The sequence below is a fragment of the Carassius carassius genome, chromosome 26 (genome assembly GCF_963082965.1).
Source record: "Carassius carassius chromosome 26, fCarCar2.1, whole genome shotgun sequence".
Classification (NCBI taxonomy): domain Eukaryota; kingdom Metazoa; phylum Chordata; class Actinopteri; order Cypriniformes; family Cyprinidae; genus Carassius; species Carassius carassius.
The window spans coordinates 11,566,792-11,585,062 of NC_081780.1; the positions used below are offsets into that span (position 1 = coordinate 11,566,792).

An 18,271-nucleotide genomic window follows, 5' to 3' on the forward strand; every position below is an offset into this window, starting at 1 on the left:
AGTTGTTAATTGATAGACTGGCATTTACGTGATTATTCTGATGTTTTTATCAGTTGTTTGGACTCTCATTCTGACGGCACCCATTCACTGCAGAAGATCCATTTGTGTGCAAGTGATGTAATGCTAAATTTCTGCAAATCTGCTATGATAAAAAAACTACATCCTAGCATGGCCTGAGAATGATTTTAAGCCAAATATTCAGTGCTGATGATTAACAGTGTTTCAACTGAAGAATTATACATTTTAAATGTGAACTCAATACTGCACACTTATCAAGCAAAATAAACATCTAAAAGAGTTGAAATCAGCACCTTCACTCTTTTTCTCTTCCTTTTTGGTTTTCTTCAGTCTTTTCAGCAGGCCTCTGAGATCGGTGATGCCATACATAAAAGCAATCTTCTCATATTCATCAGGTCGGGCGTTTTTCAAAATCTCCCACACATCCACCTCAGGAACTTCCTCTTGCTTGTGCTCCCTGACATCACAGAGCAGCAAGAGGTCAGAGGTCATGGCTAGGGCTCTTCATCATGTGTTGAGGAACCAGATCACTATGTAGGAATGTTCATAGGCTTTAATATGAGAAGAGAATGATGAATGTTCCACTATTTTCTTCCTTTTATCTAGTTCCTCAAGACATGTCACACAAAGAGATGGGCTGGATAACCTGCCTATGTCATGGTAACCTGTTACAGGGAGAGATGCTTCACTAGTTTTTAGCTACACAGGGGTTGAAATGATCAAGGAAGGGATGGTTTTGTGTTTATGACTGGGGAAAAGAATTTAGTGAGGAGCTGCAGTACTACTTTTCAATTGAACTATGATCGGAAAGGATAAGGTCAGTAAAAAAAGGGTGGGGGGGGATTGTGTTATCATGTGGTCAACACATGATCGTGCTCATGATGGATCAACAGACTAAAATCATTTACTAAAAGAGAAGTGTGACATTTGTTTGATTGCATTATAATGTCGTTTAGATTAGGAAGATTTATAATTAGGGCTGTCTATGTAAAATGAATTTCGTACAGGTCTCAAAATGAGTTTTAAAGGTTTAAGTGTTTAACTAACTTAACATGGCACAAAGTAAATAGACCAACAATAAAAACACGTGTAGAGTACAGAATTATGCAAGTATTACACACGCATTTTGTTTTATTGTTGGTGTGCTTAATTTATATATACATAAACCAACAATGAAAACAATGGACAAAAAATATAATTATTGATAGATAGATAGATAGATAGATAGATAGATAGATAGATAGATAGATAGATAGATAGATAGATAGATAGATAGATAGATAGATAGATAGATAGATAGATAGATAGATAGAGATTTGATCGACAGCCTTAATTACTATTCTTCATTCATTAATAGTATTCTATTGACTCTGTCCTATAGCTTAAACTGTACCCATCTCTTTGCAGGAGTCCTGTCTAAACACATCTGCAATATAGTTATTTTCTTTTATATTAGGGTTAGAAGTCAATGTTTGTTATTAAGAGCGAATTATGTTGTTATAAATGATCAAAGTCGTTAATGATCAGGGTGTGAGACGGTTAAAATAGTCATCATCAGTTTTTGTCATTCAGCCCTCTTCTTACACAGACATTTCCCTGAATGTCTGGAGGTAACATGATTATTTTCATGTTTTAATGTGTGTTTCAAATCTGTAGTCGTTCAGGCAAGTATTAAGAACACTGAAAGTTTGCAGTTGCTGTTGTGTGCCTTGTTTCTCGAGTATAAATCAAAATTCCATTAACAAAAGTAGTGATAACACTATTTCACAGCTTCATGTAGAAGTGGTCCAACAACAACTCGTAAATGAGTGGAAAACAATCCCTTTCCATCAGGTTCTGACCTTGAAAGGGTTGTTTCCATCATTTCAGAGCGTTGCTGAATCTTTTATGAACGCTGTCTTTAAATAAAGTGTTACCGGACTACAGTAGGCCAACACTCTTGCTTATACAGTTCCTGTCAGGTCATGCTTGGGAATCTAAAGGATTATATTACTTACCGGTGATAACCTCTAATCGATTAATTACCTACGATACTAACCTGCCTTGTCTGAAAGCGTAGGGAAGAAGAAAAGAGACAAGCCAAGATTTCTTTTTTTCCATTATGCAGGAATTTAACTTCTGATATTAACTAACAACAAAGCAGAACCTCATAAAAAAACCATGCTTCTAGAGGCAAAACCCCAAAATTAAGATTGTGTATATGAAGATACTGTGTGTGAATACAGTATTTCATTTATGTTTGCGACACATTTATGCAGTCTTATTTATATGCCAAAGTGTGTATTATTATTGATAATAATGGCACACAAATACTGTTTTATGCATTTTAAAAGAAGAGTAGTTGCCTTGTTGCAATAAAAAATATTATTAAGAAAGCGTTTATTTTAATTAAAAGTGTAAAAAGATACTGTTGGATTTTAACAACAGTGTAAAATCCAGTATGAAGAAAAAGACACCCCTGTCAGGGCTTAAGATAAAAAAGGACAAAAAATAAAAAAGAATTGGTCCTATTGGGGGTCCAGACTGGAGTTCTCACCTATGTTTGAGAAGCCCACTAAAGTCAAGCTCGCCTGCATCGTCTTGGCCTTCACTGCTGTTGTTCACAAGAGATTAATGGAAACTGAATCAGAAAAGTCACAAACATCAGAATCAAACAATGCTAAAAGAACAACGCAAAAGCCTGCAATCTCTGCATCCGAACGAATGTAGGATTGAGGTGTACACAAGAGCCTTTCGCTTCGCGACCGAATGCAATAGCACTGGCGTTGGGCGAATTGATTTGTGCACAAGCTCCTAGTGGTCTCATGACTGATTCTTCCAATGGTACTTTGGAAGAACAGTATGAGCTTGGATAGTTTGCGTTTCTTTCTGACACATTGTTGGGGTGGAAGTTCCCGGTGCAAGCGTTGGCCTTTGAACAGTTCAACACATTGGTTTGGACGACGGATGGATTTGGTGGTAAATATTTTTGACAAAATGGTTAATTGAGAACTTTCTGGTAACCCAGTCCTTCAACAAACCATGTTTATGTACATCGGTTTGTTAAGGATTGCTGGAACAGAAGTCCTGGTTTGATTGAGTAAACATTCACTGAGAAGATCTTCTGGAAAGATTTCTCCTGGAAAGTAATATTTTAAGATTTTCAAATATCAAGTATGATCTACTTTTCATTCTGAATGATATAGTAACATAATTTCTATAAAATAAATAAATAAAATGCTTGATAATGCAGAGAATTAAGAAATTATCTCACACCATACAGTAAGATTATAATTTATTATTGCTGTTGATTTTATCAATAAACTCTGCCATTTGTTTTTTTTGTTTTTTACATGGCTATACATTTCTCTTAATAAAAATAATTTCCAGGGAGGATGTTCTCCCTTTACCTTCTTTTGAAAGCTGAGCGGATGTCAATGTTTTGAGAACCATCTGAGACTTCTGGGGAAAAAATAGCAGAAATAGAAAAAAAAATAAAAAATTAAACACAGCATAGAGATTAAAATGTACACTACCGTTCAGTACGTTTTTTGTTTTTTTTTTTGTCTTTTTTAAAATGTTTTTGTCTCTTATGCTCACCAAGACTGCATGTATGTGATTATAAAATAGAGTAAAAAACAGTAATGTTGTGCAATTTTTTTATAAATGGCTTTTTTCTATTTGTATTTATTTTTTAAATGTAATTTACTCCTGTGATGCAAAACTGATTTTCAGCAGTCTGTACTTGTATTAAGTCTTCACAGTCACTTTTGATCAATTTCATTTAAAATCATACTTTTGAACGGTAGGATTGGTGTCTTTGATTATGCATCTGTCGTGTTGAATCGGAAAACAAACCTTTGACCTCCAGGTCAAAAGAGCAGCTATCAAATTTGTCTTTGTAGGTGACCTCACATCTGTAATTCCCTGCATAGTTCTCCTTCGCCTTTATAATGTGCATCTCAAAGGTGTGAATCTACAGAGGGAAATCAATCCCAAATATTAATAGAAGAATAGGAAAGTTATGCAAATGCTTCTTCACAACATATTCTTTGAGTGGGATTACCTTGGTGAAGCGATCGAAAGATTCTTTAAGCTGCAGATGCTTCCCAGTCTTGCTAGCCAGATCCATCCACTTGCCTTTGAACCACTTAATGGTTGGTTTACGAAGCAAGTCTTTGGCCTCCACCTTAGCAACGAAGGTGATGTCTCCACCTTTCAAACAATATAATAAATGGTTTTGTTGAATAAATGCTGCGAGATCTAAAAGATGTGCATAAGAGCCTGAGATTAAAAGCTGCAAATACTGACCAACATTGATGGAACCACTCTGAGGCTTTTCAATCAACAGAATCGAGAGCGGCGGAGTATCAATCTGTTTGTCGATCTCCTCTGGAGGCTGGCCGTCCCCCAGAGACCACACTGACCAATTAGGAAAAAGAACACACTTACCGCACTCGTACATTTTTGGTTACTTTATAATAACTTTCATTTTTATTAGCATATTGTAATACTTAATAGGTAATAACAGTAGTGCACATTCAACTATTAATATTTCTATATGCATCAAATTTCTTAATGAAAGTTATTATAAAATATTTGAAATCCATGTATCTTCCAAGCATCCAGTTGCTTTAACTGACACGCACGCACACAAGTACTCAACAAAAACACAGTGACACATCGTCATCACACATTGCTGCCACAAAGCAACATGGAAAGCATATAAGACACTGAACAATGACCTTTAAGAGGGAAAAGAGAGAATCGGTTAACATATGTAAATATACATTGTGTAGCAAAAACATTTCGGAAAATATTCAGATCGCTCAGTGAGATTTCACAGATGCTTTTAGTCAATGATCAATGATGAGATTAAATCTTCACCAAATAATATTATGACCCGTGCCATTCATTTTCCCATGGAGGGTGGCAGATGATCTCCAAAACCCCTCAAGTTTCTTTCAAGGTGGGGTTTGGGATTGTGACACCGCACTGGCCAAATGTACCCATGTGCCGGAATCATTTGGCTGTCCATTGTGGGAAAATTAGGCAGTAGAAAGCGTCTTAAACATATTCCTGTTGCAGAAAGTGTTTGTGGCTTCTAGGGATCAGTTAATGCATCTATAGTGGTTTTAGAATTACCTGAGTCTTTCCTCCCCCTGGTTGACTCAGGGTCGCTATCATCTAAACAGAGACAGAGAGAAATTTACAGCATATTATAAGAAATATTACTGTAAAGTCCATTGCAGCCAACACACTGTAACACACAATGGCACACAATTCCACATATAAAACATGAACAGAAAGCAGGAACAGATTGTTAATGGCAATCTATTTCGGGAATATGATGCAGTGGTTGAGTCGTTCGATACAAGTTCAATTGTCTTTTCAGGAAACATTGTGCTTAGACTATTTGTATATTTACATACAATACAACTGTTAGCCTAATTTGAATTACTTAAAATATAAAGGCTGTCTTTCTTTCTAAAATATGATAAATGTATGTTAGAATATTCTAACAACTACTGTATTATAATGTTTTCACAACGCTTTTGTCATACAAATATTTTATGGTTAAATAAATGATGGAATTATTAGGAATTTTGTGTTGGAGAGTGTTACACTGGATGTAAATGTAAATTGAAAGGGCAAGGCTCTACTGTGAATACCTGTATTCATCTTCAACCTGTTTGCACAAATTGATATTCACATATAATCTAAAAATAAACATATCTCTGGGTAGAAGTAAGAGGGGGCATTCATTAGTCAAAGACTCTTACTAGGGAGGTCAATAGAAGGTTTCTTGGGAGTGCTGCCATCCTCTGTTGAAAGAGAACAAAATATTATTTATTATGAGTATCTGTTTTAGCCAAGTGAAGGGCTGTTTACTGACCTAAAACTGATTAATTATGAAAAGTTCAATTTAAGAAATTGCTGCATATTTTGACACAGCTTTTAAGTAATTAATGAATTTTCTTCCTTTATGAATTCCCTTTTTTCCTTAATTTTGCATGTTTTTTTACTTAAAATTTACAATACAAAACAAAAAAATATTATATGCAAAAAACATGAATTATGCATTTCTGTACAAGCATTATGTGTATAAATACTGTATACACTGTATCCCTCCCTTTATATAGATATGATGATATATTATATAAAGGGTCTAAATGCTTGTAGGAATCAGGCAAAAATCACAAAAATGAAGTGCATGTGTTTTTGCACATACGTTCCTTTGCGAGTTTCATCTGGAGCTGTAAATATTACTCTTTAATTAGTCCAGTCTTTATTTGGTTTTATTGAAATTCTCCCAAAGTATTTGCATTTTGAATTTCAAAAGCATACTTTTTTTTGATAGCAACAACATTAGTTAAAAAGTGTAAACAGTGTTTTGATGAGGAGGGGTCATCATGGTTACCAACCTGCTGGAGGTGGAGGTGATGGAGTGCTGGCGGTGACATCATCATCTTTATCTGAAATAAAGGTGTGATTGACACATACACCAACCTATCACTGAACTCCATTTCCAGCCGTAGACCAAACACAGCATGCATTCATGAACTATCAATTCAACATGAACCCACTTACAAGTAAAAGATGGAATGCTGGGATTGTTTGCCAGTGTCCTGGACAAACATGACAGGAATGGTATGTGACTTTGTTGTGGTTGTGTATACATGTGAGGATAAGAGTGTGTTTTGCAAGACAGAAGCGATATGTATACAACCACAAGCTTATCTGATGGCCCGCTGGGCCATGAAGCAACACACGTGTGGATGGAAGGAAGTGTGAGGTTATATTTTGGCTTGCCAGTGAAACCCATGAGCATTTTGCAATACACAGAGAAAAGCTATGCTTTAATTATTGCAGAAGATTTGTTGTTTTTGCGACAGGAACAGATTCAGCGAATGACTGAATGCCACATTATTAAAGCTTCAGAGAAAACACAGTAAGTATAAATGCTCAACGCACATACAGTATACACACATCTCCACACAAAACACACACTGACTGATATTCTTCTCTGTCTTCCGTTGTCATACAATACCTTTTATAGGGGTAGCTTTTGTATCAGCAGACTTCTTCATTGAAGGTGCTGATCAGTATAAATTAAAATGTTAGTGGAAACAAATACAAACAGTCTACGTATAAACGAGATTGCAACATCTTAGTGGACTTTTCTTACTCTTTTGGACTTGCTGTACACCACACACATGCATGCTAGAGATCTTACAGGCATTTTCAGTACATAGCGTTAAAGACCACAAAAGTGGAATTAAATGTAACATTTACATTATAAACGAAATCTGATATAAAATAATATATAAAGGACTTTCATGCGGGTTAAAGTGAAAGAAACATTCTAGTCTTTGGATGGTGGTGAGAGATCTGGTAAGAAACACCAGGGTCAAAACATGTGGTGCTGATGAAACACTAAAGATCAGGGATATTAGACGGTTAGACAAGTTGAACATCCCTAATGGATTCAACAAAGCTAAATATGATGGAAAATACTGGTTATTAATGCTTCTGTTGATATCAGTGATTATTGAAGTTTTGGCTCCACATGTACTTGACCCAAACCGTATGCAACTTGCAGTGTTGGGGGAAAAAGTACAGAAACTAAACAACTTAGCACATATATTTAGCAATCTAACAGTACTTCAGTTGTTTTTTTCCAGCTAGAATTTATGTAGTATAATGAGAGTGTAAAGAAAATAATAAAATACTGTTGTATTGTTACTGTTGTTTCTGTGTGATTTTTATAAATATGTTTTACACAAGAATGAAGATTTAAAAATGCTAATATGGGGGAAAAAAATTATATGTCATAATACATTCATCACATAAGGTCAAATGAGATATATACCACTCATCTCAATAACTTCCCTGATTTTAGATGTTAAATATTTGCAAACTGTGCATTTATATTATTCGTGTGTGTGTGTGTGTGTGTGTGTGTGTGTGTGTGTGTGTGTGTGTGTGTGTGTGTGTGTGTGTGTGTGTGTGTGTGTGCCAATAGTGAGCAGTAGTCCACTGTCAAAAAAACAAAAACATGTGGCTTTCATGTTTTCTAAGTAGCTTCCCAACACTGACTAGTTGTTATTAAGGGATTTTCTCTTTCCAATACTCACCAGGAACTTTTGTGGTGCCAGGCTCCTCTTCTTTTACCTCCGTTACCTCACCATGCTTCTTAGCCTGTGTTGGCTCAGGTTCATTGTGCGCGTTCTCTATAGGCTCTGTCACTAATGGCTGTGGGTCTGTGACCTCACCCTCTACTGGCTCTAGTTCAGTCACCACAATTACTACAGGCTGTGGCTGAGGGGTCTCAGCAGCTGCCTCTGGTTCTGTGACAGTCACTATGGCATCTGTGTCTTTGGCTGCCACTTTAGCCTCTGTACAGCAAACACAGCCAGGCTAGAGCAGCAAGACTTCAGGAAGCCACCTTCAACTCAAATGCTTGCACATGCACACACACACACACACACTCACATAGATGTAAAGTGACTAAACTGGTCAAATACGAGCATTACATATATTTAAATGTGTGGTTTGATATAAATATTTATTTAATTGAATGCCATTTTTAAAGTCAATTTGAATATGGTTAAGTGACCAAAACTGATCTCGTCACTGTACATTTATGAAACTGTAAACCCAAAAGAAGCAAAGTACAACAGGCTCTGCAAGAATCTACTTGTGGAGAATTAACAATAATTTTAAATTCTATTAGTTCTTTTCATGTACAAAATGTCTAAAGATGTTTAAAGTATATTTTTAAATATAATATAATATAAAATAAAATATAAATATTAATATATTATATAGTTATTAATCAGCATATTTGTACTCAATAACTTTTAAATAATAAAAATGAATTATTCTCTGCATAAATTAAATATGGTTTGCATATAGTGTATATTTATTTAAAAAATGTATGTTAATAATAAAAATGATACAATCGTATTAAAATATTGATATAATAAATTATTTTTTAACTATAGTCAATTATGAGAATGATTTATTCTCCTGCAGAAAATGTGTATATTTATTTATTTATAGTTTGTTATAATTTATAGCTTATTATACTTTATTTAAATACTTTATACATCTTTTAATAATAAAAACATACAATATAGAAATACTGTAAATTTAAATATTATAAATGTCCATACAGTATGTTTATACAGGAAAACTATACAGTCAATATTTTAAATTATGTTTTCTCTTACACAGAGGTTTATAGATGTGCTAAGTTTAGTATATTTTTGTATATATATGCTTTATATTAAATATATACTTTAAAATAAATATATATAATTTTAGTTTAAATATTCTACATTTACACTTTTAAATATCCATGTATTTGTACATAAGAATGTACTGATTCCTGCACAGGTGTCTTTCTGTGGGTGTCTTTTGCTTCTTTTCATATACTATACCTTCAAATCAAACTTCTTATATACTGATGTGCATTTGCACAACAAAATCCTGCCATCCATAAACCAGAATAGCTATTAGTCCTGACGCGGGTGTGGGTTAAGGTGTGGGCCATTCATTTGTGTATGTCAGTGTGGACCCTTATAAGCCCATAAAAAAGGCATGTGCTTGTGTGTGTGTTTACTGTAGCTAGTACACTTGTAGTTCATGTGCTGATTTACCTGAACTGTTGTGATCACAGAGTGATAATTTGGTGGAAATCACAGTGGAACAAACACAAACACTCTCACACACGTGAGGTAAGAGTGCCGTGGGTGAAACTGGGAAGCGAGAGAAACCCAGGGAGGGGAATTACATGGTTGAACACCTACCTTTCGGGGTCAACACAACCGAATTCTCAGATGGGGCATCACCAGAGTCAGGGGCAACAATCTCTGAGTATGTGACAGACATAGCTAGGAATGCAAGTGCCTCTTTCAAAGCATGAAGCATCAGCAACACATACAGACGCACATAGGCTGAAGGACAGGAGACGATACAATATACTCACTCACAGACACTTATATACATGTTTATACAGATATATAATATATATATATATATATATATATATATATGTTATCACACACACACACAAACACACACACGGTGGTCCTCGTTCATAAAACACAAGCAAAATAAACTTCTGCTTGTCTTTCATAAAAGATGTCCACTGTCATGACAGAAGAAAATGGAGAACTCCCCAACCCAAAACATTGAAAGAAAATGAAATGATCTCTGAAGCGTGAAATGGACATCATTCAACATTTATTGTATACTGTATATCAATTATTTATATATGGTTTCTTTCTATCACTGGCTGTAAATAGAACTAGAACAACATACTTACTATGTCCAAACGCTATCCATGTGAGAGGAAACCATATTTGTACAAGCCAGAAGCTCTACAAATAATGGCTCCGAAGGCAAAAAATCATTCTAGAACCTCAAATGAGAAATGTATATTACCAGTGCACTGGTAACAAGGGCCTTAGCCTAAATGTCTTCTGAATCAACAACCCATGATCAGCTGGACAGAATACAGGGATTCAGACCATCTGGCTGATATATGAAATGACAGTGATACACATCTGGTGAGTAGCCTACTTCACATTTGTGCCACATTTGTGTTCACCATGTTTGCACACCGGTGATGTGCGCTTATTAGCTTTACTGAATGTTTATACTGTACTTCGTTGCTTAGAGCAGATATTGTGTCATACAAAACATGTCAGCTTCAGTACTTCCAGACACACTTATACACTCACGGAACCCTATGTGTGTCAGGTCAGTTTATTAGGTCTTTCTCGTGGCAAATTCAGCAGTTATTTTTTGTCTTATGGCCTAGCTACTTTAATTTTACTGTTGCCCATGGCAAGATAACATAGCTACTTTAACTGCAAATTTGCCCATATTTGACACTCAAACTACTTCGAATCTTAAATGCCCCTTGATGACTTTAGTATGCCTGTTAATTAAAAGTTAAGAATAAAGGCGTGGTCACGTTTAGGCTACTTACCTTAAGTTCATTTTCACGTGTTAAAATCCGGTTATTTCAAAAGGCTATCCGTGATCTGGAATTTCGCGAGAGGACGAAAGATTTCTTCATGCAGATTTCGCAACGGGTTCAGGATGTTTACATGGGTTTACTTCATCGAATAACAGAAAACTGCTTGGTTGTGACTGTATCTGTTTAAACTGTGCTTCGTACATCGCTACTTTATTTAAGTTTTGGAATTACGATGATCAGCGTTAACCATTGCAACATTAGCTTCTTTTTTTCATACCGTTTGAAGTCGTTTCAAAATAACGCTAGAACAGCTAATTGGCGCCATCTTATGACTCAAAACCCTTAGACTTGTGATTTGATTACTCTTTATATTAATATTTTGGATATGAAATAGATAGATGCATAGAAACTCAGGTGCCCCCATTTAAAGAAAAAAATTAATGTGGCCTATATGAGAATGAAATAAATGAAAATTTAGCCTGTAAGTATATTATCGAATGGCTTGCAGATATTTGTTGTTTCAGTATATGTTGTAATTAACATATGCTTTATTATTAAAAGCGGAAGCTGATATAATGCCACATGTTCACTATAGGCTTTTAATCTGGTCATTATAGCAGAAGGCTTTAGTAACTGACTGACTGTAAAAAAAGAAATATGCCTACTGTTTATTTTTTGTCAGACCACTTTTAATACCCCCCCCCCACCCCCCCACCCTGCAACCAGTTACTCTCAATTATCATTGTCCATTCACTTATAAAAACTGATCCAGGATGAGACAAGTTTATTTGAAGAAATTCACCACTCACCTTCAGGTTGGCCATCATCTGTCAGGAAAAAAAGAAAAACAGCTCCATGAAGTTTCCTATATTTTAGGTAAGGAGGCTTTAAAATTGTCTAAAATATTACTGTGAACACCCCCCTACCCCAACCCAAAGTAAGAAAGTTCCTTGTGCTGTCTTTCTTTATAATAAATGCCACTTATGTAATATAATGCCATTTTACTCTGGATATCCTTTTTAGGCCACTGTACAATTTGTATAAAGCACGATGAGTGCTGCTTTGTCTGTTTTTAAAGCATCCTTTTCGTTTTAAACTGGGTGTCAGTGAGCAGTATTGTGTTAGTTGCAGTGCAAACGTCTATAGCAAACCGTTTAAAGAGGCACATGTTGACACAGCGTTCCAGATGAAAGTGCTCCTACAGTCCCTAATGTGATTAGAGGAGTTAAACAAAAGCCTGACAAGATCAATGGGTGCATACATTCCTAAGTATGACAGTTCTAAAATAAACCAGCTGTTGTATTTATAGATTACCATAGCATGGACATGTGACCGGGACAAAGCTTTAAATGAACTTATCTCATTTTTGATTTTACTTAGAAAGCCCTGATGATAAACAGAAAGCATGAGGTCGTGTGATTTGGAGTATTTGCAATAACTCAGCAATAACTCAAAAATCTGTATACCGGATTCATTTCTATCTTTATAGCTTGTAGGAAGGTTTAGGAGAAACATATGAGACCATGATGAAGTTGGACTATTACTGAGAGCTGCATTAGGTCTCTTTCAAAGCAACCTCTGAGCAACAAACCTTCCTCTACTCTATACATGATGTAAATGTCAGCAGCTTTGTCTCTGCGTCCTCCTGCTGTTGCCTTGGCACGGGCTGCTGTGAATTCTGTGAGGATGCCAGCCCTGATCATGGCACAAAAGGAAGTGTTCAGAGCGCGACCGCTTCATTCCTGCCCCCTGCTGGCAGGAGCACAGGAGGGCCAATGCGAACACCTGTGCGCTTCTCCTTGTTTAGCCTCTTGATATTTTTGACATCTCTCAGCTTTCAGCTCCCTCGTAATGTTTGCTGTCTCTGTCAGCCCAACTCTCCTTCACTGGGTGTTTTCTACACTTCATTGTCACTCACTATAGCTTCTGTTCTGTAGCTTTATCCAGTCGTATGTTGCTTAATTTCCTTGGTCTTCATGTGGAGTATAAAACTCTTGAAAAGTCTTGCCAAAATGCATGATGATTTATAATTATAATCTATCAAACATGAAATTACTTGAATTCATCTGTTAATAATAATAATAATAAATCAAGGTGTTTTTTGCTTATTAATTAGTCTTTTGACTCACCTTATATTATTATTATTTTTTTTAATTAATAATAATTGTACCTAATTATTTGATCCCTCTTATTTTATCTCTTTATGCATTTTATCTCTTGTGCATGTCATAAGAAAAACTCTATAATAATATTAATTTAAAAGATGTTCAATCTGGATGGAATTAGTCTTTTAAGACACCTAATCTTATTATTATTATTATTATTATTATTTTGTCATGTCAATGCCGTGAGAAAAGCACTACATTAATGTAACTAATGATAATTTCTTATATTAATCAATAAATTAATCATTAATCTTTCTAGCCTGAATTAGCTTTTTGAGACCCCTTGCCTTTTTAATCTTTTTAGAAACTTAATCTTATTTGATCTCTCTCTCTTTTTGTCTTGTGTATGATGCCACTCCACAGATCATGTCTCTGGACCTCTCTGCTCAGATTTGGCAATGACGTGGGTCCTTCCACCCATTAAAGAGCCATTTATGTCACGCTTGAGCTGGCTGGTGTGGCGTTCTGCCCGTTTCGAGATCCCCCTAGCTCATCCAGCAATAACGGCAATTTTGAAAGGTATTGTTTTACACTCGCAGCGCAGCACAACAGTATGCAGGTATGTTCAGCTGTCCCTACTGCTGCCGTGAGGACAGACAGGCTCATGTTGACCTCCCACACACCAACGGTCGCTACTAGCCGGCCCTCCAGCTTCATATAGAATTCATTTATTCATCATTTATTAAAGAACATTTTCAGTTACATGTTTTTTGTCTTTCAAGCGAATGCACTGCAACTAACTTTTTATTGTCACGACCAACACTTAACGACTTATTGTAAAACTGAAAAAAAACAAAGTACTATTGTACATGGAAGTCGTGCAAACTTCGCTGGCGCTGAGAACAACAGGCATCAGAGAGCAGATGACGGCTTGAATGTTTTATTTCTCTTGGTGTTGACTTATGAGTGATCTGACATGAAGGAACGACACTTTTACTGAGAAAAAGTGAGAGTGAAATATGCAAGGTCCAAAATGAACACTCACACAAGTAAAAGTTGCCAGCTGGCTGGTAACTGTATAAGGAACCGCATCATAATACATGATAGTTAAAGTAACTGACGTGCATTTAAGCGAATGACGTACAGACCTTCTACAAATAATAAAATAACAGAGGAAAAATGTTTTGTAGGATACGTAAAATGTTCTTTTCTCCAAACTATCATGGCAACACATAAGTGAAATATTTCTTATATTAAAACCACTATAATAACAATGAAACAACGTCTACATATATAAATACAAACCTGAAGATTTTTCATTTTAGATACTTAAAGCATACGCTAACTCGATTTTTGTATAAATCAGTGCATAATTCACGACTGAAAATATATTTATTTATAATGGTGTGTGAATGGAGCTAAATTTGCTCCATTCACACACCATTAGCTGCATGGTGAAAAGTTAATTTTGGCCACCCCTTGTAATGTAGGGTGGGTTTGACACAGGGATTCTTTCACCTTTGACCTTATCTGTAAGTCAGTAGTCAAAGGCCAGCTAATTATCCTGATATGGCTCCAGAGATAAACTTTTGCTGACTTAATGCATCAAAAGTTTGTTCCCTTCCATTGTTGTTTTCCTGTGGGATGCTATTTGTGATGCTGGCCTATGTGCATATAGGTCCTAACCTCCATCCTTTGATATAATTTATCGCAGAGATCAAAGTTCAAACAAACAAGGGCTCAGGATTCCCAGCATGAGAGATACATAAAGTCGCTGGATGAAAGATAGGCGTAAGAGAGAGAGAGAGAGAGAGAGAGAGAGAGAGAGAGAGATGGAGATGGGGATTAAAAGTCTGCTCATTCTGAACTATTCCAGGGGTCTGGAATCCAGTTCCCGAGGGTCCAGCCCTGTTCATCCCTCATCCAGCCTTTTAAAGCCTGGAGTCAACGCTCCACGGCAATCCCAACTGCCTCCCATCAGCTGTTCCCCCAAATTTGTAAATGCAGTAACACAAAAAAAGTTATTTTAATTTTTTTTTTTTTTTTTAATTGTCCATACAATTGAAATCAGGTAGTACCAAACTGATTTGATACCAGTAATCTTCAAAACTCAAACAGGTTTGCAAAAACGTGAGAGTAAATGATGACAGAATTATTATTTTAGGCGAACTAACCCTTTAAGAATGCTTGATAGACAGATGGTTTCAGTCACCATATGCATCTTTTCATTCATTTTTCAACCCACAGAAATCATCACAATCAACCGGATGGCATTAACAACGGCTGTTGGGTGCATCTGAAATGGATCGCACCACCTGTTTGTTTATGACCATGTTTATGAGTATCATCAAAATAGCTTCCATAACATCAATCTCCCAAATCCCCCACATTCTGCATCATAATCCCCATTGTCCAGAAGTGAACGGATCCTTTCCAGTGTGGATATGTTTAGAGGCAGATATTAAAATATGAGTCATCCTCAAATGAAAGCCATAGCCTGACCAAAAATAAAATGTAAATGTCACTGGTGCTTGTCACGAATGATGAAATCTCAGAGCTGTTGTGCTCATGCATATGAGAGCTCTGCTTTCATATACTATCCAATAAACTGAAGCCAGTCTTTTCCATTTAATTCTAATAATAATGATGCAATGTAAGTCAAAGAGCACACACAATACCGCATCCTCATTCTTCTCCATCCATCCATTAGGCAGTGGAAGCTGTTCTCTATATCATCCCTGAAATATTTGTCCATCTGAAGGTGTAGCATCCCCACCAGGCCATCTACATTGCATCATCCATCAGAAATGCCTCTGGCACCACAGTAAAGATGGGCTCCATGACTCCAAACCCAGCGCCAGGTAAGTGAGCACCACTCCATACCCAGAATCCTGTATATATCAGCTGACTCTGCACTCCTAATCACCTTGACTATGCACCATCCATCATAGCAACAGGCATGACAATAGTTGCTTTTTATAAAGTTGCCTGGATCACCTCATCATCCAGCACATTGTGAATTCCAAAGTGCCTCCTGATCATCCCTGAGCTTTTTATGTCTGCTTGAGTCATTTTGTCCTTCTCATGACTGTAGGGATGATGCAAACTTCTTCTCCTGCTTCTACTTCTACCATCACCTTGACCTAACATATGTTATGATTTATGATGTATGAACTGTCAATTTCATCACATGCAACTCAAAATGCACAACTTTCCGAATGTTTTGCCTTCTTTCCATAATGCAGCATTGTATACTGTGTATGTTTGCTATATGCAGTTGAGAAAACTCTGCAAGGTGAAGTGAGTTCAAGCCTATTCAGTTAAAAAAAAATTTATTCAAACTCTGATTAGAATGAAAAAGGTGAAACAAACCAGCAAAACGGAGCTGCTAATTTGTTATCAGCATGTTTGTTAGTAAAGCTGGGGTGATGTCACTGATAATGTTGTTGTATATCTTAATTTGGTCAAATTTGCCATCGCAAAACATTTCCTTTTGTTTCTTGATCAACAGATTCCCCATCAGACTATGTAATCTGTGGCGTGATGATGGACAGGATTGGTTCTCACCTTTTTTTGTGGGCTCAGGCATCTTGAGCCGTTATCCGGTGGACCAGGCACCAGTTGAAGGGGTTCAGAGGTGAGTCTGTGTGTGGCAAGGGTTGTCCTTTAGCCAAGGAGTGTTATGATGGAGTAACCGAAGTGAGGAAAGCTTCACCAGAGAGTTTGGAAGTCAGTGAGGATGAGGGCAATGCAGGAACGTGAAGGAGAAAGTAACAGATCTAGGGGTGATGAATAAATGGGGTTTATATAGCGCTCATCTTAGCCACTCCTTTCTGTGTTTGATAATAGAGCCCAGAAACATCCCTAACACCTCCCTCCCCTTCGCTCCTAAAGTCCTGGGATTAGATGTGGCTCGCTGTGCCCTGTCTCCTCACCAGCTGGAGTCAGACAGCAAGAGGGGCTTTGGATAATGTTGCATTGCAGAAAAAAAGAAGGTATTTTTGTTGACAAGATAGCATTGCTTTGAATATATATCACAAAGACTTCTGCAGGGTATTTTTATACTGAATGATTTGACCCTTAAATCAAAATGTAATATATATATATATATATATATATATATATATAAATGTGCAACATTTCAAATGTGCAAATTATTTATAAAAAATATAGTATATAAGTAAAATATATTAATTCAATGTATTAATATATAAAAATGTATAAATAAAAATGTGTTCATTTAACAATTTATTTATTTTTATAATTCATCAAAATATAATTTAATATAACAAAAAATGTATAATAATAATAACAAAATGTAATAACAAAAATCTATAGAAATGTATACAATATATATATATATATATATATATATGTGTGTGTGTGTATAATTATATTATATTATATTATATATTATATACCATACGAGTCATAAGAGTAAATTTTTTTAATTGAGATTTATACATCATCTGAACGTAATTAATACACTTGCTATTAATTTTTTTATTATTGTTATTATTATTATTATTATTTTTAGGATAGGACAATATTTGGCTGAGATACAACTGTTTGAATATCTGGAATCTGAGGATAAAAAAAAACTACTAAACTAAATATTGAGAAAATAACCTTTAAAGTTGTCCAAATGAAGTCCTTAGTGAGTCATATTACTAATCAAAAATTAGGTTTTGATATATTTATGGTAGAAAATGTACAAAATATCTTCTTGGAACATGATCTTTACTTAATATCTTAATGATCTTTGGCATAAAAGAAAAATAAATAATTTTGACCCATACAATGTATTGTTGGCTATTGCTACAAATATACCCTGCTACTTATTACTGCTTTTGTGATCCAGGGTCACATACGGTATAATATATAATAAAAAGTAATACATAATAAAAATAAAATAATAATAATATAAAATAATACATTTTGGTCAATTTTTTTCATGAAATGTTTTAAATAATAAACTACATATTTATCTGTGTAAATACTGTATATGTACATATGCAAACTGCTCTTTAATACTTGGTCTTTATTCCTGTCAGTGAGGTGTTTGTAATGAAGATAGAATCCTCCCAGTCGTGGCTGATGTGACAATGTGACTGATTTATTCTAAAGCATGGCGAGGCCCATGTCAACGGCATTCACTATAGGCTGAATAAAAGAG

General features: G+C 35.6%; 1 protein-coding gene and 1 long non-coding RNA gene across 4 annotated transcripts in view; one reads left to right on the forward strand and one right to left on the reverse strand.

The window, feature by feature from the left end:
- Positions 1–16,858, reverse strand: part of mybpc1 (myosin binding protein C1) — a 32,573-nt gene extending 15,715 nt beyond the window's left edge. For 2 of the 3 annotated variants that reach the window (XM_059511214.1, XM_059511213.1), the window contains exons 1-14: positions 16,663–16,858; positions 11,800–11,817; positions 9,813–9,875; positions 8,136–8,396; positions 7,049–7,096; positions 6,423–6,473; positions 5,781–5,822; positions 5,143–5,184; positions 4,309–4,419; positions 4,064–4,212; positions 3,856–3,973; positions 3,408–3,459; positions 2,555–2,611; positions 312–475 (exon numbers count right to left, since the gene is read on the reverse strand). In XM_059511214.1, the coding sequence (XP_059367197.1) occupies positions 312–475; positions 2,555–2,611; positions 3,408–3,459; positions 3,856–3,973; positions 4,064–4,212; positions 4,309–4,419; positions 5,143–5,184; positions 5,781–5,822; positions 6,423–6,473; positions 7,049–7,096; positions 8,136–8,396; positions 9,813–9,875; positions 11,800–11,817; positions 16,663–16,684 (1,198 nt within the window). In that variant the 5' untranslated portion in view covers positions 16,685–16,858. The remainder of the gene's footprint in view (positions 1–311; positions 476–2,554; positions 2,612–3,407; positions 3,460–3,855; positions 3,974–4,063; positions 4,213–4,308; positions 4,420–5,142; positions 5,185–5,780; positions 5,823–6,422; positions 6,474–7,048; positions 7,097–8,135; positions 8,397–9,812; positions 9,876–11,799; positions 11,818–16,662) is intronic. The other variant, XM_059511215.1, reaches the window with a different exon arrangement.
- On the forward strand, positions 13,535–16,733 carry LOC132105805 (uncharacterized). Its single transcript, XR_009423997.1, has 3 exons — positions 13,535–13,674; positions 15,806–15,956; positions 16,607–16,733. It is a non-coding gene; the product is annotated as an uncharacterized LOC132105805 (long non-coding RNA).
- Positions 16,859–18,271: the final 1,413 nt, after the last annotated feature.